Raw genomic sequence first — 23,423 nt, 5'->3', positions numbered from 1 at the left:
TAGAAACCGGTAGGCAATAAATTAAGAAGAGAAAATCCAGTTAATGTCAGTTATTTTTTAGTGTATTAGTATCTTTTTTCTTCTTCTTCTGTAAAACACATGTGGATATATATGGAAAGGATTCATACTTTGACAAAACTAATCTGGCAAGACAGACATATTAAAATTATAAAACGGAAACGTTAAGATTTGTTTGCTTTTAGCTTGTACATTCTTGTCTTAATTCTCTAAATCAATTGATTAATATGTCATTGAGAAATTACACCAATTTGTTACTTGTTTTTTTATTAAAAGATGAGAACAAAAATCAAACATACAAGGGTACGTTGGCAGAACTCAGCCCCCTACACAATCCAGCTACACCAGCAGGGCGCCCAGAAGGCCCCACCTAAAAGCAGAAAAGGACACAAAAGGGCCGCTACGGAAAGAGTAAAAAGTTTGGGGAAAAATTATTGCAGGTGACCTGCTCGCCGAATAAGAAGCAAAAGTGGACTGGCGCGCGACCCACTTGCGGAAATAAGCCTGCACGAACCTGAATACTGCGCGTGCTGACATGCCTTAACAATAATGTTCAAAATGGTGCACAAGTGATTCATGTATACAGCCTGTTGTGCAATACAAGCATAAGTACAAAAATACATAAATACACATGTTAACATTTGTTCAACTTACAAATTCGTAATGTACACAATTACAATCATGATTTTTTGAAAAGCTTTGGATCCGAAGCTTATATAAATGCTTAAATGCTTTGTTTTTCAGTATTCTAGCTCCATTTAAAAACCCAATGAACTTGTGTTTTTATTCTAAATTGAAATCTGACCGTTTTATTGACTTCTTCTGTAGTCATTCGTCAATAAAGAAGTCATTCAAAATGTTAGAGTTCAATTTTGAATAAAAAACAGTGGAACTTAGTGTAGCATAAACTTGCAAAAAGTAAATATATTTGCACTATTTATGGTATACAAAATTGATACACTTATCTTTGATTAACTTTTCTTTAAACTTGTTAACAGCAGAAAAATAAACCGAGAAAATCCCATTTGTATAGCTCAAAATTTCAACCATGTACATGCAACCTCTGTATAGACAAAGCAGTCGTAAAATATGAAAGCGACCTTCACTGGCTGATTACATCTAAAAATAAATGAGCTATGCCAATGACCTGGACTGTTAATGAACAGCGAAATGAGTAAAGAAATGTGGCCAGATATACCATCCTAAAAACAATACTTCTTTTCAAATTTCACAGTATTGTAGCTATTTTACTTGTTCACAAAACAATAAACAATTTATTACAGTCGATGTTAATTTTTCATTTATTAATAAGAAAAATCCTATTTTGATTCGGGACATGCGCATACCAATGTTTATAGACTGGTTCTAATGTTTTTAGGTTGTATATGAGACTCATTAAACTCAATTTGATACGCTAAAATGGATGCCGCCAGCAATCAAAGCAATCACTATGGAGAGGTATGATGACCTCTCCAATGACGTCATCCTAAGATCACAATTCATTCACAAAAGCCTCGGGGCAATGAAATCACTTAAAGCATGCGGCTTGTTTTACATGAGGTGTGAGACAGGGTTTTCAAGCACCGGTGTTAACGATAGATAATATTGTCTGATTTGCAAGAAAATTGACAAAATACTTTAATAGGCAGTCGACATATTCTAATGGTAAAAAAACAACAACAAAAATATTCAAAAAGGAATTTTGGAGCCACAAACAATAATGATTTAATCTTCAAGTATATGAACATAACATCACAAATTGAATTTACGAATTTTCTTTTACAGCCATTTTAAAACTCACGCATCGCTGATTCGACAGTAAAACCTTGATTACTTTCAAAACTATACGATTACAAATGTAGACGAATTTGTTCTATTGAACTTGTTTATGGACATATGTGGTACACTAGTATGTGAGTAACTATTGCCTGCAAGTGCCTAATGGCAGTAATAACAACTCCTAAATCCTTTTTTACATATTTTCCTTAAACCAATGCAAAATGTTATTACATTATCTTTCATGATTACACTCGATATTCGACGCTTTTGTTTAAAAAGTGGTCGTTATAATGTTATAAGAAATTATTAAAATAATTTTGAGACATTGTAAGAAAATGGAAAAAATGTTAACTTAGTCTTTGCAATCGAAAAATTCACAAAACGATAAAATATACCAATACAACATAACATATCTATTATTAACTTGTGTAGACAGTAAAGATGTAAAGATAGTCATAATTTGCAGTTTTTTTGCTTATTTCAGACAAAAGTATATAGTACATAACGACGAAAACATCAAAATAATCGAAATTGTTATCGTGTGGCATCGATTTTCTGATTCTGGAATACATAAATGGCGAAAACATATCACCATTTCCCTTATTTGTTTATCTTTAAATTGCTTACTGACCAGATACATCCGGCGAAACAATGCAAATGACAAATGATTATTGTAAATTATTACACGTGAGAACAAAATAAGTCATTGTTTTCTTTCCTTTTAGATTTGTTTGTTATATCTTACCATCGTGAAACTTGCCTGATTTTGTCAATTGCAAGTTAAACATCAATTACATAGGTGCGTAGATGAAGTCCTTTTTATATTGTTTATGACAAGATAACTGGACTATTTTTCTTGCTATTTTATACATCTATTTTAAAATTTTATACTTTGTTGAGCTCTTACAGTTATATCTGTTCTGTTCTATATCATTCTCAATCTTAAATTGTGTATATGCAAGAAACAACTCACCAGCAGCCATCTTGAAAGCCTCTGAGCACTTGTTTACGTCTTTGTGCACTCATCCACTGGTCATTATGCAAAATGCGAAAATTATTGCGCCCTCAGTCATGGCAAAATAACATGAAACGAACCAAAATATTCTGTTTTAATTAAAAGTTACATGATGTATTAAATAATCATAAATTTGTGACAACTGAGAAACTAATTTTTTCATAATTCCTTACTTATAATTATCATTTTATAAAAATATAGGATAATATTTTTACACATTAAAATGTCATTTGTTAGTTTCAGAATTTGTAAAACTTTCAATTTTTGCAATTTCAATAAACATTGTTAATTATATAGAGTCAGTTTAACTTGCTCATCATGATATTCGGCTATAACAACATTCTTGTGTTTAAAATATTTTGATAATTATGTTTGTTTTGTATAAAGTAATGTCATTACGATCGCCAGACCCTTGCTTTGTAGCAATTATTTTAACTTGTAAAGTTCCCGTACTATAGTGATAGACAGATACTTATCCCCGCAAGATCACTTACATTCGGTGATCGGATTGGCAATGATTAATCAATTTTAGAAAGTAAAATGAACAGTTATAGATGATATTAAGTCCAACATTATTCAACACTTTTCACTTATCAAAGAAATGTCTGATCTGTCATATTGCTGACATAAAATTTAGTCTAGAGATATGGATTATATATATTGATAAAATTTATTCATTTGTTTGATTGGATGACACTGTTCCCTGGACCGATTGTTGATCACATAAACAATAAAAACATTTATAACATCAAACGTCCATATCATCATAAAATCTATAGCCTTGTTCATTCCAAAGAATGGATTAAAACATGCATACTATTATATAAATAATAGACCATTAGACAATAGAAAATCATATCTTTTTAATAATTTCCAAATGAAAAAGCAGTAATTAACTCGATCTTTTCCCGGTCCTTAAGAACACCAGACACGCTGTGAATTAAATAACACTCTGCGCTTTTCGTACATGTATTTGATATTGTGTAAAAAAATAAAAATGGTTATTTACAAAAACAGAAGCATTACTTTAAAACATGACACTTTTTCATCTATAAGTTTAAATTTATAGTTGGTACTTATTTAGAATAATTATTCGAAACAAGAGAGTTTACATCTCAGAATTGAAATTTTGTAAATATTTTATCAAAAAGAAAAAAAAATCGTCGTAAATTATAAAATCCAGTCCAAATGGGTAACATTTGATAATGTTGATTAACGACAATTTTGACAAATATCCTTCAAAGTATGTTTATTGAAGATAACAATTTCACAGTTTATACAGTATTGAAACACCTGTTTTCTCAAGCCAATCCCCTATAAAAAAAAATCAAACAGGACTTTGACAAATTAATGTCAGGCTATGAATCGATAACTCTGTACTTACTAGAAAAGAATTCTACGCGTGCTGGGATTAATTGTGGTGATCTTAATTCATCTGGGTTCATTGGTTGTATTTTAAATAATTTGGTTGTTGCATTATGTCGAGGTGTTGAGTTGAAATTGTTTTGTTGATATATTTGGTTGATATTGGTTTAGTTGTATTGAGTGATTTTGCCTTGCCAATATTTTTATACTTGATGCTTTAAATTTGGAGATATATGTTAATATTTTCTGTTTGAGTCTAAGTTGTTTTGTGATGTTTATTTGATGCAGTGATGTTGATAATTTTGGTTAAATTTTTTTGGTTTATACTGTATCTTAATGTCATAAAATAATCAATTTTGTGTTCGTTATTTTGTGGCGATTTATCTGTCCTGTTTTATTGGCGTCCGCGCCGAAGCGCGACGCCCTATATGGAATAAATCAGATTTTGTGAAAGGGCAATTGCAACTTCTCAGGCCTTTTCGTCGGTCATAATAGCCGATCATTCCGACTGATATGAGGGTGTTTGATTATCAAAATTGAAATGTCGCGATATGTACAGTGAATAGCGAACTGGAGAATTTCGCAATGCAAACATATTCAAATGAAATTATCTTATCCGTCAATTAATCACGCTCTTCGTTTTTTTTATTAATCTGTTAATCATTTTGTAGTAAACACCGGGTAATTATGTTTTGCGGCTTGCTGTACCTATAAATAGAATGATGACCTTAACATTGTGAAAGTCCGAGAATCTATTTATAGAAGTAGTTTTAGTTCAACGAAACGGTCATTGGTGTCGCGCTATTGAAATAAATAACGAACTGGAGAATTTCGCAGGAAATGAAATGCAAACATATTCAAACAGTTAATTGCACTCTTTATAAATCTATAGAAAAAAAATAAGTAAGCCATTTTTACGAATTGTTATATCATGGTATTATTATTTTGAAATTGCTTTTCCGAAGGTTCTTTCCGGCTTTCCTTTGACGGCCCTGATTGCACTTATGACATTTTTACCGTGAATATTTCAATAGACCTAGTTCATAACATTAAATGTCGCTTTTATTTTGACGTTGTGCGACATTTAAAAGGTCTTGCAGTAGTGTGCTATAAAAACCTATTCGCTGTTTAAGTCTCTTTAGCTAAAATCGATCCTGGTTTCCCGGATTTTTTTAAATTTTGTATGAAGGTAATCGATTTTATGGTAGTTTGAGTGGAATGTTATTTTGCCGTATATTGTGACATTTTAACAACAGAAACTTTCGTCTGCAATTTTAACATGAGTTGTTATGGGTTTATTGACGGGAATGTAAACACACCGATGAGTCAGACGAGTTAGTTTAAGTAATTCGTTAAAATAGTAGATCGACCTACCAATAAATCAATTAACAGACTTTTTTCATTTTTGGCTACTATTTTGTATGTTCCAAAGAAAATACCACATGAACTTGAAATTCTATCAAATAACCAATATTAATGATAATATCCATAATATCTAAAAATACCCCCTATATAGTATAAATATACTAATACCATATAGGGGATATATTTTGGATATAATAGACCTGTATATTTTGGATATAATCGTTAATATGGATTAAATTTCAAGTTCTCCTGGAAAAAAACAACATTTAATATTATAATCTCTAGCATGCCTACCAAAGTTCATGATGAACAATTGTCTTTCGTTCGCCCATTCATAAATATTATACAATTCTGGTAAAAACCAATTAACCATTGAAAATATTATAAGAATATTTGGTCATCAGATGTCTACAAGTTCATCCTCACCTGCTGCATTTATTGCTTGGACGCCCTTTGATGCTTTGCATCAATGCTTTTCTTAATTTGTTTAGAGCTTGTGCTTGCTAGATGTATATTATTGTTACATATACGTGACGTATGTAAGGATATTTTTTAATAAATGATCAATGCATGATGTGTTTGTTTTGGGTGTAAATAATGATCAAAGACGTTTGTTGTGTTGACCCTTCCTCATATTATATATATATGGATTTGAGATAACAAAAGATGCTAATACCTAAAAAAAATAGTGTAAACTAAACAATAACTGGCTAGTTTTAAAACTGAGAATAATTCATTTACATTTTGCATAAAACTCAGACTGTGCTGCCCTGCCCTGCCTTGTTTATAATTTATTGACCAAACCCTTCCTCAGATTAAATAACATCAAAACCAGACTTTCACCTGGAAAAGCAACACAAAATTGCAGCAAAATAATTTTAACAGTTATTCTTTATGAAAAAGTCACAAGTACCACTTGGTATATTAATCACATATCTAAGATGTAAACAAAACTTTACACTTGGTCAGCTGGTGATTTAATTGTTTCTCCCATTTATTTTTGCTTAAAGTTATTCTATAATCGTGAAATGTTTAAGTAGTTTATTCTACCTCTATGTCGATATATAACTCCTTTAAAGCAAATTATACCTCAGAAACAAAATTATTTTTATTTCTTTAGAAAGGGCAAACATGAGTAGTAATAAAAGTCTTTTTAGATGCTTATAACCAGTTGAAAGAGAATTGTGAAATTATTTTTCATAACAGTAGCAAATGTCAAGAAAGTAGCAGTTAAACTTCCATACAAAATACTAAACTACTTAAACTATACTTATTACATAAAGGCAACAAATGAAAAGATGGTTCAGATAATTGGCTAATAAAAATTTGCAATATAGTGTAAACATTGTAAAACAGTTACAATAATGTTATAAGATTATTGGTATTGTACAACTGTTAGCAAATAAACAAGAATCCCTTATAGCAGCATAGGCCATTATGTATTAAAAATAATGCGTTCTTCTCATGCGAGATATGTAATTCTGTCTTAGTCAATAAACTTCGAAAAATGTACTTTAGTTATGTACCATGCAATGTGTGAATTTAATTAAAAATCTTTTCTTATAGATTTAACTTATCTTACCTCATTAATATTCTGTTTGTTATTGTGCCTTTTAAACGTTTAATTTCGTACCATTTGTTTCCAAGCATTTACACTTCCATATATTTAAAATAATATGTTTTCTGAATTTAAAGAAAATCAGGATAGTTTATTTAAAACGATCTGATGTGATAATTGTCGTTATTTTCAATCCTCTGTTTTGTAGAAACACGCGATCTTACTAGCGCAAATTTATGTTTATTTTATGCATAATCCAGATATATTATAGACAGGCCGTGAAAAAAAACCAAACGTATCTCATATTATGTCTTCCTTTTTGATGCGCATAATACTCTGACGATAATCACCTTGAACGTTTATTAATGCAGATATACGAAACATCGAGAAAAAATTACATATTGTGTTCGTAATGTAGTAAATGTTTGGTAAATAATAGTTGTTTGTGTGATAAATTTTCCTTGTAATTGTTATAAGAAACCATGATATAGCGAAATAATGTACCGACGGCTTTGTTGTAGCCGAGTTTCGTTGTAAACAAGTAGAAATATAGATGTGTATCATGATTTAAAGAAAAAATAACTATAGCTGCCTTTACAACATCATTTTCGGATATTACCACGGTTTATACATGTTTTTTAAAACTTGCCTGTGACTTTGTTTACAAATTTAGCGCATAAATCTTCAGCATAGAAGAATTATTTCGGTGCATGTACATGTATTTGAAAATTCTGACAGTATTTATTTTGTTCAGAAATATATACGTGAAATTGAGCTAAATTGAAAATTTTTGCATCTTTCGTAAGGCGTTTTGAAAAAAACCTGCAAGGTTCTAAACGTATTAAATTCAAGAAAATAAATGCTTTTAAAACTTGTTCCTGGAAGAAACTAGTACTAAGCAATGAGTGAAAAGTTTTTGCTCACAGAAACAACGCGGGGCGCAAGGCGAAAGCAAGAAAACACGACAAAATGGTTACTTTGTCATAATTTTCGTCAGGTTACCGCGAGGCGAAAATAAGACATGACACAATCAGCCACCTTACATTTCAATTCATTTCGTTATGCGGCGTTTCCCAATGCTGGGATGTAATTTAATCTGTATCATGTCTATGTTCTATTTTTTACTAGTTTCTACTTTCATTGCTGAAAGGGCTAAACAAAATAGGTATATTCACATTGTTTCTAATGACAGTTTCATTTTCAATTTGATTTAAACCAGTTTTCTTTGTTCATACAAGGTCAATTGCTACGTACCAAAACTCAAGACAGGTTTTTAATGGCCAATATAGCCAATAAGCACCACTGAGACCGATATCATTTCTTATACAAGCACGCATACAAACTTAAACAATTACCCGAAATATTATATATAAGACAGCACCTTGCAAATAAAATAAAGTGTATTTATACGTTTAGATCACATATCACGTTCTACAGAATTCATAACTGAATCACTAATTGTCTCATGATAACAAAGTGTTGTTTTTTTTCTATATCATTATCACATCAGCTTTTTTGTGGGGCTGTATAAAGTCGCCACGTACATTCAATTAGAGATGTAATGTTTCGTATCCTTAAATATACAAGAATGATATTATTTTTATGTTCGTGAGATTTTTAATTTCATCCATTTGATCATCTTTTCTTGTTGGGTGGCTCCATTATTTTTTTTAATTTAATTAAGTTTAATGAATCTCATGCTATATTGCTTTTTATTTTAATTAGTATTTATTAAGTCTACAGATTTTTTTGTATACAGTTTCGCCCATTGATTTCTCGTTTATGGCACACATTCATTCTTTTATTTGGGAATCATACGCCGCTTTTCCAGAAAAGGCACGAACGTGTCACATTAAAACAGCGGTTAGTATGAATGTTATATTAAGCTAGTGCTCGGGACGTGGACAGTAGCTTGCATTTACAAACAGGATCAATTACACCGGGTCTGAAATATTTTTAATTTAGCTGTTTTGTGTGTTCTTCAGGGAGTTCGTATATTGTTCTTGTTCTAATATGTTTTGCCCTAAAATGCCTTTTTTCCAATATTTATATTAATTACTAAAATACTAAAAATAACCGTGGCCGAGTGGTTAAGGTCGTTGACTTCAAATCACTTGCCCTTCACCGCTTTGGGTTCGAATCCCGACAGGAACCTTGGATTCTTTCATGTGAGGAAGCTATCCAGCTAGCTTACTGAACGTCGGTGGTTCTACTCAGGTGCCCGTTCGTACCTGAAATAATGCACGGAAAGGCACCTGAGGTCTTCCTCCACTAGTAAAGCTGGAACGTCTTGATATGACCTTTACTGTGTCGATGTGACGTAAAACCCAAAACAAAAACAAAAAAATAACGTTTGAGTGTTATCAACAATTATAAATATAGCAAAACCTATTTCTATTAATAGTTATCCGTGTTATAGTTCGTGTAAGGCACAAGTACAAAATTTGAATTATAGCGACACGAATATCGACGCTTTATTGAAAATATTGAAATATGAACAACCTGTTTAGATTTATTGATTTGCTAATATAAAACATACAATTTGGCGAGAAATTAAAAACATGAATGCTGCCATGTCTTTTGATAAAAAAACAAAAGTAAAGTACCGACATTTTAAATGTGTTTATAAAAAACTTTTTATACAAAACAAATGATAAAAAAACATAAGGAAAAAATCCTATGCTTATATTATCAATATTCGTGCATATACATGTATGTTGTTTTTCCACTTAAGATGCCTAAGAGACCAGTGACCAAGTTAGTCCTTAAAACCTGATATGAGCCGCGTCACGACAAAACCAAAATAATGGGTTTGCGACCAGCATGGATCCAGACCAGCCTTCGCATCCGCGCAGTCTAATCAGGATCCATACTGTTCGCTATCAGTTTCTCTACTTGTTACAGGGTTTGTAAGCGAACAGCATGGATCCTGATCAGACTGCGTGGATCCATGCTGGTCGGTCGCAAACCCATTATGTTGGTTTTGTCGTGACGCGGCTCATATCGTCCAAATGTATTAAAACGTTAAGTGGTAAGAAATTTGTTGTATAAAGATGAAATGTTATAGTGTATATTAAATACTGTTATATCAAATCGATAATTCTGTAACTGTTTATTCAATGGTTTTTAAATCTGAATTTTAACTGTAATTTGCCTTAAAAAAATTTATTCCGTGCAATATTGATTCAGCATGCATCAGTACTTTGAATAGTTTTGTATGGTAATTAATCACATAGAATCTTAGGTAAATTATCATAGAATAACCTGGTCAGAGATGAAACTCAAAATGCAAATTCCAAAAAAAAAGCTAATTAAAATATTAAGAACTATTTAATTGAAGAGTTTGTTGAGATTTATCTTAGAAATTTTAACTCGAAGGCACAAAAACAAAAAGACTAAGAAAGAATTCACCTCATTCACCAGAGTCGAGAAAAATGTCAGATCTGAACTGAAAGAAAACTACGCCTACTTATTTCCGAGATCTCCGCTGTCCGTCGTACTAGAATTTCTCATCTTTGTTGCAATACATTCTTCAACTGTCTAGCTTAAACATATAAATATCTAAGAAGTTTCATCATGCATAAGCAAAGTTTTTATCTTAAAGCATCATATTTATCAAAGTCCTTTTCCCTTTAATCATAAAAATGTTTTATATAAAGTATGCATTTATCGTACCACTTTTAATAGTACTAAACTAATTGATTGTCATTTTTAATGATCGAAATTCAGTAATTATTTATAATGTCTTTACGTTTTCTTTGTTTTTATCGTGATCATGGCTGAATGTGACCCCCCCCCCCCCCCCCCGCCCCCCCCCCCATCTTTCAAGAGGATGGATTTGCTAATACTTAAAAAGGGTCATATTAATTTTGCAATGCAAACTTTTTATCATCATTTTCTTTTTTCTCATCAGAATATTTAAAAAGCGCTGTCTGTGCACGTGGCTGCCATTGTTTTAAGCAATTGAAACATTCCTTAACTTCGGGTTCTAAATTAATGTTCAAATTGTATCTTTACTGTAATCTGATGAATATAAAATGCCTAATGTATTTGGCTGAATCAGATGTCCACTTGATTTCTCTATTTTACAATAAACTTTAGTATTCTTAAAAGACCTAACTCGTAATACTGAAGATGTTTTAAAATTAAGATTTAAACCGGAAGTTTTACCTAATTCTGTAATAACATATTAAGCATGTTTTTCGGAATACTTTACTGAATCATCACTTAGAAAAATTTCATTATGTGCAATAAAGGTTTTTTTCTTTCTTAATGTGTGATTTCAATTTCTTTTGTTTTTTACATATTTTTTATGTTATTGGATAAAATTTCTACACATACGATACATATTGATGATGATAAAAGACATCTATATCGAACACACCTTTCTATGGTAAAAAGGTCTGAGAAATGACCGTTATTTGCAATAAAACTTGAAATATCAGTGAAAAGATGTTTCACCCATTGTATAAAATGTTAATAATAGTTGTATTAAAGAAGTTTATATTCAAATAATGTGGGTGTCTGCATTTGTAAAAGTTTTTAAAAATGATATTCTTCTTTCTATATTTATTTTGCTTCTGTAATATATTTTTTACTTTTGACTTGTGTACAACCTTTTCTTACACCATGCTTTTGGGAAAAAATATAGAAAAGTATTTACTTTTTTATATTGTTCCATGTGATAGCACGTGCTCTCAAAATCGAAACATTTACACGATCTTAATAAATATGTTTAAGTTCTAGAATTTTTAACATCATGACTTTATGCAATTTATATTCATTGTTTTGTTCGTTGTTTTAAGTTGTCAGTATTTTTTATCCTTATTGTTTCTTTTCTTTGTCTATGGCACTTTTCTTCTATCAATAAAGAATTGATCAATTTAAAAATAGTCAGACAGGACCTTTTTTCACTGCATTATCATTTATCGTTATAGTTACTAAAAATGATCTGTTTTATATCCATTTGAAATATTACTTTTTGAAATGATGTAACAGAGCACGTCAGTGAGGAAGGTATCCAGCTAGCTTACTGAAGGAACTTCGGTTGTTCCACTAATGTTCCCGTTCGTGACAGACATGCACCTGAGATCTTCATCCATCAATAAAGCTGGAAACCTAAAATATGTTTATACGTTGCATTAAAATCGCCACCAAATATAAAATGCGATGCATTAAAATCGCAACCTAGTATAAAAAAGGGGATGTTTTTAAAAATTTGCCAAACCCAAATTTTTAAAAAGCGATGGGCCTTAAAAAACGCCCCCAAAATATAAAATGTGATGTTTTTAAAATCTTACCAAGTTAAAATTCTTGTCATGTTTTGAAAAATAAATCCCCCAAGGAAAAAAAATAACCATGTTTTGCCAAATTTGGCCAAATTCCCCATTGGGTTAAAACTTTTGTTTTAAAATTTTTAATAGTAAAAATTATCAACATTTTTAAACGTTTTTTGAAATTTTTGATATAACAAATTGTCTTTAATGGTTTGTTTTATTTTTGAATTTAAAGTTAAAAATTCCCCGTCGTAAAAGTGGGGCAGAAACCCAAAAGTTATTTTAAAAATTTTTAGAAAATTTTTTGGGGGACGTGGTTTTAAAAAATTGAAGCAACTGCTTTCAAAACTTGTATTTCAAACTCATCTCTGGTTCTTTTATACTATTGTTATTAAACAAAACATTAAGGCATTGAATCAAATCTTTTGTTGTTTTAACAGCCGATTTTGCTTTTGAAATGTTGCAATATGTTACAAGACAAACAATATAAATTCAGCATCGAATATGCAACAGAAAACAGGCAAATACAACTAAGAAGTCCAGTCAGTGATCCACGTGAGTACAGAATATCATTAGCTAATTTTCACATTTATTCTGCAACATTATATAATTATATATAAATATATATATTATAATATGCATAAGTTGTATGAGTTTATATGTTATATTGATTAACACCAGCAGACGACAACAATTATTTATTACATCATTAGTCTGTGGTTCAATAATACAGGATTATGTTATATTTCATTAAAGTGTCATTATGCTTATAACTGCACCATTTATTTGACAATTATTTAATTTGTACGTTATAAAAACTAGAAATGTTTTTGTTTTGAAACAATATAATGTTATGTAGACCTAGTTGATGAAGTTATGTAAGTAGGACTAGTTGAAATGTTTAAATTTGTTTGTGATATTTGCTTTTTAAATAAACCATAAATCGTTTTCGAGTAACGATTGGCATATTTTTGAACAGATAAGGTTTTTAATTGTGCTGGTATGCCTTTGTTGAAAAGGACTGTCACTTTATATGACTTCATCTTAAATTTCAGCAGTTTATGTTAAAGATATCATTATTATGCTCAAACTTGATATTTGAAAATCAAAGTCCTAAAGGCAATTACAGCTTACGGGTTTAATATGACTATAAAATGGAAAGAAAAGCATCGTGTTCATGATGTCTCGATCGAAGTTAAGGAAATAAATTAAGGCATCGCTTTCAGTGTCATGGAATTCTTCAAAACAACCTTTAGTAGCTATCTGTGATACATTTTAAAACAAAGTTACGTTTTTCACTTAGTTAATCTTATTTATTTCTTTAATCGTGATTGTTTTCATAAAAACATACGTTGTGCCTGTTTTGGTAAACAAAAATATGTCCTTTAGTCATAGCAACGTTGGAGTTCCTGACTTGAGTTGAATGCGATTTTGAAATGATTCCTAGAAGCTTTTCTGAAGCAATTTCGATTAAACAATTCTGTCTGATTTTTTTTCTCATATAATCAATTCTTCGGCGAAGTGGAATGACAGAGTTAGAAGAGGAGTCACGTGATACAAAGATGTCGACTTTCGTTGTAGGTTTTAGTAATAAATTTTTTAACGTACATTGTTGAAATCGCCAATGCAGGGATTTCTATTTCGTTATTAAATGCTACATGATTTATCAATCCATCATCTTCATTCAGCATTATTAAAAGTGAAGAAACTTTGTTTTATACCATAGCTACCGTCGCCATTAAGTATTTCTCCTTAAAGAAGAAATTTATTAGTTTTTGCTTGATTCTGAAACGGAGTCGTCAGATTAAGTATTACTTCGAACACGTGGCTTTCTTATTCTAGAATCAACAAATCACACCGTCTTTAAACATCGAGTTTATGCAATTGTAGTGAAATAAACTTAATTGGTTACAGTAATGAAAATGACAATGTGCAAAAAAATCTTACTTATAGATATTTATTTCAAATCAGAAACAGTTAACTTTGTTACATTTGAAGAGAACTATTTGGTGTCGCTTATGTTAAAAAAGTGAACTATTTGCCGTAGAGATTATCCGGTAACTAGATGACTGTAAGCCATAGAAAATAAACATTACTACACAAAATCTTTTGAAATGTATTATAAATGTTTGAATACACCCAGAGAAAATATGTTATGTTTAATCTCTACACGTTACAGGTTATCACAATATTATAACATAGTGTCGCTAAAAACGGACAGTTTTTGTTAGAATAAACCAAATCGATTTGACAAAAAAATAGGAACGGCAACTTCAGTTTCAAAAAATTTCTGCAGTTAAAGTATTTCACGCAAAGATGGATATAGTATGTTTTTAAATGTTGAATCCTGCTAAAGCGGATGTAAGGTGGCTGGGACGGCGGCTTGCGATAAGCACTACCGTCCATGAACAGGCTAAACCAAACTGGGCGTGCAACAATGTCAGTTTTGTCGTATTGGGCTTTCTGTAGGGGTTTTGTTTTCTCTACTTTGTTCATCTGATGCAATGTAAAGACTTAAACACTCGAATACGATGACAAATACGTACAACTCGACATTATATTAGTTATCGTAAAATACCTCGCTTTTAAGAAAATCCCTTTTAGCATAATGAAATTACATTTTTTTCACAAGTACAATGCGCAAAGAGAAAATAACAATTGCATAAAAAGTTATACTATATTAATCACAATAATTTATACATGTATTATAAAGATATTGTTTTAATTTATGATATTTCTATTTAATACGTGTATGCTCAATAGAAATTCCCAGCTCATAAGTATTCAAAAAAAGAAGCAGTAATGTACAGCGCTTGCGCACATGAAGTTATAACTTTAGGTATGCATTCCCAGCAAACAAAAGACGTTGTACCAACGTTGTACTGACGTTAGACCCTGACGTTGGGAAAACGTTGGCAGAAGGTTGGATTTGAAAGTTTTTTAGACGTCAGAAACCGACGTCTATACAACGTCATAAAATGACCTTTATCCAACCTTTTCTGACCATAATCCAACCTTGTCTGACTATTATCTGACCATAATCCAACCTTTTCTGACCATTATTTGGACATAATCCAACCTTTTTCTGACCATAATCCAACCTTTTCTGACCATTATCTGACCATATACCAACCTTATCTGACCAAATTTTCTGACAATAATTTAACCTCATTCAAAACTTTTGGAATATGATTTTTTTTTTCATTTTGAAGCTCTTTAATAGGGTTAATAAATAAGCATTCTTATGATTTTAGCAATTTATTTTATATTCGGAATCACAAGTACAAAAACAAGAAATGTGGTACTATAACAAATGCAAGATTTACATAATATTTTTTGAAACTATTAAACTTGACGGTATGTACTTTAATAACGCTATATGTATTAATTAAGCATGTTTTAGAAATAAGATAAACAAAATCTTTCTTGAATATTAACACTGACATTTTATATAGCAAACATCCATGCATGTGTTTTTTCTTATATCACCACTGAACTGATCACTCTGAGTTTGGGATTTTTCAATCATCTATCCAACTCACTAGTTGTATATTTGTCTTTGTATTTTATAACTGAATCTAGATCTGAATGTTAAATGGAACAATATTCTGAATATTTTGTTATAACTATAAATAGCAATGTTCATGTATCTTCATTAGTATTCTAGCTTCTTTCGTCCTCCTACACTATATGTCGATCTGCATGGGGCATACTATAAGTGTATCATTACCGTCTCCAACCTAAGATCTCATCACACTTTCTGAAATTAAAAAAATTTAAAATAATCAGTTACAAGTGCAAGAAATAAATCACTTATACATATTATAATTAAACGAAATTCTAACAAAACACTCCAACTACTTAAAAAGATACTTATTATTTTTAATTTAGTTTAAACCATGTAGTTTCGTGTACCTACTGTATATATCTATTAATTTTGATAAAAACGGCTTCGTGAATTTCATTATAAAATCAAGGGTAATAAGATCACTGTATTTTCTATAATATTTTGAAATATACCTGTCACAAAATCTTGGTAGGTTTCATTTTTCTTTTCCTCTAAATATTTTCATCTTCCTCCTGAACTTTTGACACATGATGAATTAACATAATTTTCACAATCTGAAAGACGAAATATTATCGTTTTAGAATTTAACCATATGGTGGAAGGATGTTCGCCTAATACAATAGGCAAAATCCAATTACTATTAATCTTAGTTAACTCATAAGCGCATGAAAAACTGAAATAACAAATACCAAAATGAAATTAATTCTACTCCCGCAAAAATTGATATTGTTATTTTTTATATTCAATGTACTTTGTACAAATGCTCATACAACATCAAAGAAATTCACACGTTACTGTCATTTTTATAGATATCATCTCTGCCCAGCATGATCTGGTCTGCTAAGTGTATATAGGACAGACTGGCTTAGTGTAAAAACGTTTTATGATACGAGCATACAACTTGTTGATAAACAGGCTAATTAACAAACTATTACTTTTATTGATTTATAACTATGATAATGTGTTTTCTGATTGATAATATGTTGTTTGATTACATTAATAAGAAGATAACTTGTCAAATACAATGTGCTTTCAGATATATCTTACCAAAGTGGTATCATTTACATGTATCAAATGCCATGAATCATTATTATAATATAAGAAACACATGGTATGCTAACAGTATGGGTAAAGTACTTCAATTAATAACGAGTAGTTTAACAACTACACAGATATCAAAATCAAACTGCATCTGATACATGTGTAAATGACTGGCCCCTCATATAAGGGAAACTCATGCTGATAAGAAATAAGAGGAAATTTTATTTACCAGCATTTGAATAATAAGAGTCTTACGTACTGCATTTAACTTTTTATTGATTTCCTACCATTGATTGTGCATTTATTTGGCATGGCGATATAGTGTGGGAAAAATGATCCGATTATACAAACTGTTCTATAGCAAATGATAAAGTGTTCTTACGTGGAAACAAAAATATTTATCTCGCGAAATCACGTTACATTACGTTTTACCAGTCAAACATCTCAATGATCAAATAACCATCGAATCCATGCAAACATGCAGTAAATTAGCATTGAAAAACAATATATAATGTTTTCCTACCTTTTTCTTTTGTTTGGAATATACAACTTTGTCTTTCAACCCGTCGTTTTTTTTGTCCGCCAATACAATTGAATTTCAAATCCGATAAGATGCAAATTCGAATTTACTAAATTATTTATCACTATAAAATGAAGCCCTCAAAAATGATAACAGCTTCATTGTAAATTATATAAACACTTCTTAGACTAATTCGAGGAGATAAGATATTATTTAAACGAAAATAGAGCAAATATATTTCATACGGATCTGCGACTATCCGTTTACAGAGCGCCACCTTTCGAATATCGTACGTTAGCCACCCATGTGATACTGTTGTTTTGATGGAGAAAATAAATATATAATGTTCCCTTTCTAAACTTAAACTTAAAATTCTCGCTGTTTATGCTTTCATTTATATATATATTGGTTTCAAAATTAAATTTACCTATTATCAGATTACCGACCAAAACCCGACATCGAGTCGACGTCAAAATGAAACGTCTGTTAGATGTCGGGGATTCAACGTCGATTTGACGTTGTATGAAGGTCACCGACGTCGCGACCAAAATTCAACGTTGATCCAACGTTGGGTCAACGTCGGGTGTTTGCTGGGATTGATGGTGATATTCACAAAGTAACTTACCAAGTACATGTAAACTAAATAGATGAATTTACAAATTATGTTGACAATATCAAGAAAGAAATAAGAAGCACCAGATATGAATTTGCAACAAAACAACATTTTACCATTTGTTGTTGCCGTTAAGTAATGCTATTTTTTTGCACTTTCAGAAGAAAAATACTCTTTAATTTCAGTCTTGCTTTGGGAAATTGCCAATCAGTAAAGCATGAGGAAATTAATACTTCCTACTTTGGTATGTCGACTTCTTTCCAGTGTAATACTTAATGCAAATACTCAGTCAAAACATATTGAGCGTTGAGTTCTTAGTATCACTAGAGCTATTGTGCTAGTAACAAGTAAAATATCTATAAAACAACCATAACAAAGTTGTTAAATGTTCATTGTTTTATAACTTTACTCTATAAGTGAAATTTCAGATATGTATGTTGCTGTCGGTTAGTCTGGAAACAGCAGAATCACTGGGATGTGGTAAACTTCAGCTTTATATTTTACACTAAATATCTGGCTAACTTATCTGAGTTTTACAATGTTATTTCACATTATTTAAAAACTTGTCGGGTCGCAAAATAAAGATGCTATTAATACAGTTTGATAACAGTAAGAGATATTTCCTCACAATAAATGTAAAAAGTGATTTCTAAAATTATATTTTTGCTACAAAGATTTTGACATAAACATTATTTGATTATAATTATTTTATAAAATCATGTTACGCTATTTCTTGTATTATTTTCATAATAAACAGACTTGACTAATTTTAAAATTTCTATGATTTTGTCTCAGTTTCGAAAGTAGTGTTTAACGCATATAACAGTACAAGGGTAAGTTACAGCCACGACCAAACTATCGTATTTCCTGTCGTATTACTTAATGAAGGTGGCGGTTATGATGATTGCACTGGAATCTTCACAGCCCCTGTGTCTGGTATGTACCAATTCAGCGTCAACGTTTGTACTGCCCTAACAAAACATATGACCGCAGCTATTGTACATGAATATACTACACTAGCAATTACAACAGTGGCAGGATGGAACACAACAAGTAGTTGCACTTCGGCAATGGTTCCGGTACAACTTAAGACGGGTTAACGAGTGTATGTTAAGAGTACAAACGGATCAAACGAAATGTTTGCAAATAAGAACAGATGGCCATCCTTCACCGGTGTTCTTTTACGAAAATAATGTTACGTAAATGTTTATTATTAATTACATAAGGAATAAAACGATTCAATAATTGTCCATATTCTTTACTTCTATTTGTGCATGCAAGTTGTTAAGATGTTATTATTTTTACAGAATTGAACGACTTACACTTCCGATCACCTCCCATGAACAGGTTCAAACATACCGAGCCTGCAATATTTAGAATTTTGTTGTTTAGGGCTATCTTTGGAAATAGAGATACAGAAAATCAGAGGTTATGAAACCTGCATATCATAGATAAAATGTAAACTATAAATTTAAAAAGCAGGCATCATATCCTAAGTGTTTTCGTATGGTTTTCAAGAATGCTTGCTGAACCCACCCAAGTTGTTAACGTTAATAAATGCCAAATAGAAGAAACTTGAAATACCACATAACATTTATACACAGCGCAATCGTTACTTTTTCATAACTATTTTAATTAGTATTTTTTTCGGATGTAAAGTCTTTTACGACTTGAATACAAAGCAGAAATAGCTGCCGACCGACACAATGTGTTTTGTGTGTCCTCAATAAAAATATAAACATAAAATCATTAACACTATAATGTTATGCGTTTACCAAATAAAACTCCGGTCGAGTAAGTCGTTTATTGGTGAAAATTAACGGAGGACCTGCTCAGCTGGTCTAAATAGGTGCAACGTCATTAATATGGTTGAATATTTCAGTTATTTAACCTTTAACTTCTATATCTTACCAGATTTATAATATGAAGCAGTTTAATTACTATTAATATTTATGTAAATGGAACATTTGATGGCATTTTGATTTGGTAACATCGTGAGAAGTTTACACGGGAGTGATCACAGTCCTACCATTTTGTGAAGCAGTGAAGCAATCATAAAAAAAAGTTCAACATATTATGTTTTTGTATAATACATAAGTGTTTAAATATTTGATAACATCTTGAACTGTGTAGCATCAGCAGATATGAACTTGGCTGAGATCATCACCCAAACATGTTTTAATTATATTCTGCATATTTGTGAAAGAATTTGTTATTGTTTCCTGATTGGAATATATCATGACCCCACACTCTGCAATCCATCAAACTAGCTAACGACAGACCAGCTGTAACTTGCGAAGCAAGAAGGGCGCGAAAGAATCAATGTAACCTTATATTTAATGTGTACCAAATATATATTTCTGACATCCGTTTAAATAATTAACTGATGAGTTTCTCGTTCAGTCAAACAACTAATCGGATAACACAAAAGTGCATTGAATTTGTTGTCCTACTTTGTCAAAAGGAGCAAATGTTCATGAGACCCTGTCATAAATTTTGTACTTCATGTGCACTTCATAATTATTGTAGTTTTGTTTTTGTTCGTATATACGACAAATGTATATCCCATTTTGTTTATTTAAGGTAGTCTTACTCTAATGCTTTCCCGCTTAAAAATGTGTACCATCGGTCAATATCGTAATTAATCAGTTATTTCCAGAATGTTATTTTTCACGATATTCGGTTTTCAATAATATTTAACCGTATATAACCGGAATTTAGTACACAAAGCGGTAAATGATGAGTAAATGTAAATAATATAAAATCCAAGATTTTGAAAAATTTCTCCCGGCAATAACCGATTTGCTATGATATTGACCGATATTAGAATTGTTTGCGGGAAAGCAGTACATTTTTTAAATTGTAATGTCTGGATGGCTCGGCGTATCCAAATTAAGAGTTTCCTTCGTTACTACTTACAGAAAGTGACTGAAATACTGGACATGGTAACTGTACTATGTACAAGTTAACATGTCGTTTGCTCAAGTCATCAAGATACTTTGACGAGTTAACATGTTCTTTGCACATGTTTACATGCTTAAATGACAAAATAGTATCATCATTTCACAAGATAGCAAAAACATTGATCACATAAGACAGTCACGGCATTCCATACATTCTTGTATAAAAGTATACAACTGATTTGGTGATTCTACGATATGTTGTTTTCAGCAAAAAGAAACCGGTTCGGTATTGAATTTAACTCGATTGTGTGTTATGTTTGATGATAAGGTAACTGGGGGCCGTTACTGCAATCAGCGCTTGTGCATGGTGTCAGAATCATGTACATTAACAAGAGCTATCTGTAGGACATCGTAAAGTGCGCAAGTGCTTGAAAATTAAACAAGAACCTAGATAATGAAGAATTCGCTATATTTAGAATGGCCATAATTCTGTCAAAATCCATGACAGAGTTATTAACCTTTTCCATAATGTATTTCTTTTAAAAGAAAAAACTTGCATGCAAAACCTCAGCCAAACTGTAAAGCCGACGCCTTTTGTGTATAATATCGCTTCAGATTCTTCGAAATATCGAGCTCGCATGGTTTGATCCGTAAATAAGTTTTCTTTTCTATGTGAATGTACACTTGTGTGCAGTTTTTATGCAGGGATACCACTTTAATTATTAGTGTGCTATATGTATGAAGAGTATTGGTCATATGAATTTTCTTTCTCATGAAAATTTGTCCAAAAACCAAATCTTTTAATGGTGGCCAACTTGTCCAAAAACCAAATCATTTAATGGTGGCCAACTTGGATTTTGAAGCCATATTGAATTTGTTACTAAAGCAATTGTCCAAAAAATTACTATTTTTGACCTACAATGTCAATTTAAATAATTTTCATGGCATAAATAACTCTATTTTGTCATGTCTCAAGTAAATTGTACATTTTGGTGGCCATCTTGGATTTTGGCGGCCATCTTGGATTTTTAAAAAGTGGATCCCAGGCTTAAATAATTTTAAATATTATTTCCTGCCACCATGCTAAGTTTCATGCTTGCACAATTTTTTCACTGATTTCTTGTACTATAATAGGATCAAATTCGTCCTTTAGCTGAATTGATAAAAAAGTAAATCAACATTTAAAACCTTTCGCACGGCGTTAATAAAATTATCCCAAAAAATATTCACACTCAAATATATGGTGCTGATCAAAAGTTAAGTAGTATAATTATAACAATAATCATTGCTCAATCGTGTCAGCGAAGAGGTAAACGGAAAAGGGAGATCCAGTGAGAGTATATTTTGCATATTTCGCCCCGCCTATAAATCAAGCACGAATTTCTGATAAAGCGTTATCATCCTTATTAAAAAGAGACTATACATCTGTGGAAAAAACAGTGTCACTGTGAAATAGTGCATATGCTTAATCCTTCTAATAAATACATACGTATGTCTAAAAATAGAAATAGGCTTTAAAATCTTCAGGACATACAATCGTACAATAATGTTTTCTCATTCATATGCCTAATAATTGAATTAGCATATGAACATATGTGAGGATATCACGTAAGATGACTAATGGATCACCTTAATGTACATACAATGTAGACATCTAGATGTTATTATGAAAGATAAATGAGGGATCACATTATAAGAGGACAAAGAGATCATGTACATGAACATATACTCTAGTTTTGATAGAAGATGTCGTATGTGAGGATAATGTAAGATGAACAGGGAATCATCTAGATGTACATATACAGTTGTAAGTTGTATATTAATTGTAATAGAACATATATCAAGGATCACCTGATCTTTTAGATGCATAAACACTGAACTCTTAAAGCAATTTTATTAGGGGATTAGGTAAATGACCAGGGGATCTTTTAGATGTACATATACTGTAGTTTCCATTGAACAGGTACGATATAAGGTGAGTCAAGTAAGATGGCCAGAGGATCATCTAGATGTACATAGACTTTTTTATTTCGGAACAGATATAAGGGGATCACGTGAGATGACCAAGATATCATCTAGATGTGCATTTACTTTTTGTTATTATGGAACAGATATAAGATAATCACGTAAGCTGACCAAGGGTTCATCTAGATGTACATATACTATAGTTTTCATTGAACAGATATAAGAGGATAACGTAAGATTACAAGAGGATCATATAGATGCACATTTACTCTTTTTCATTATGGAACAGATTAGAGGGGATCGTGAAAAATGAGCTGGGGATCATCTAGTACATATACTAGTTTCCATTGAAAAGATATAAGGAAGTCAAGAAAAATGAACAGGGAATTATCTAGATATACATATACACGATTTATATTGAACATATATAAGGGGTT

At 31.2% G+C, this 23,423-nt stretch overlaps 1 protein-coding gene and 1 long non-coding RNA gene across 4 annotated transcripts in view; both read right to left on the bottom strand.

Annotated features, from left to right (window-relative positions):
• LOC132714615 (uncharacterized) overlaps window positions 1-7,398 on the bottom strand; it is a 42,838-nt gene extending 35,440 nt beyond the window's left edge. Inside the window, exons 1-3 of one of the 3 annotated variants that reach the window (XM_060697516.1) lie at window positions 7,125-7,398; window positions 3,384-3,433; window positions 2,771-2,901 (exon numbers count right to left, since the gene is read on the bottom strand). In XM_060697516.1, coding sequence (XP_060553499.1) covers window positions 2,771-2,780 — 10 coding nt within the window. In that variant the 5' untranslated portion in view covers window positions 2,781-2,901; window positions 3,384-3,433; window positions 7,125-7,398. Of the gene's footprint in view, window positions 1-2,770; window positions 3,434-7,124 lie in introns of all 3 variants that reach the window. The other 2 variants (XM_060697510.1, XM_060697523.1) reach the window with 2 other exon arrangements.
• Window positions 7,399-15,233: 7,835 nt separating this feature from the next.
• Window positions 15,234-18,095, bottom strand: LOC132714608 (uncharacterized). The gene is made up of 3 exons (XR_009623584.1): window positions 17,509-18,095; window positions 16,397-16,498; window positions 15,234-16,136 (listed from the first exon to the last, which is right to left on the bottom strand). It is a non-coding gene; the product is annotated as an uncharacterized LOC132714608 (long non-coding RNA).
• Between the last annotated feature and the right edge of the window lie 5,328 nt (window positions 18,096-23,423).

The sequence above is a fragment of the Ruditapes philippinarum genome, unplaced genomic scaffold (genome assembly GCF_026571515.1).
Source record: "Ruditapes philippinarum isolate M1 unplaced genomic scaffold, ASM2657151v2 ctg3362_1_1_1_1, whole genome shotgun sequence".
Lineage (NCBI taxonomy): Eukaryota > Metazoa > Mollusca > Bivalvia > Venerida > Veneridae > Ruditapes > Ruditapes philippinarum.
Note: the sequence above shows the minus strand (reverse complement) of the source record. Positions and strands in the feature narration are given on the sequence as shown.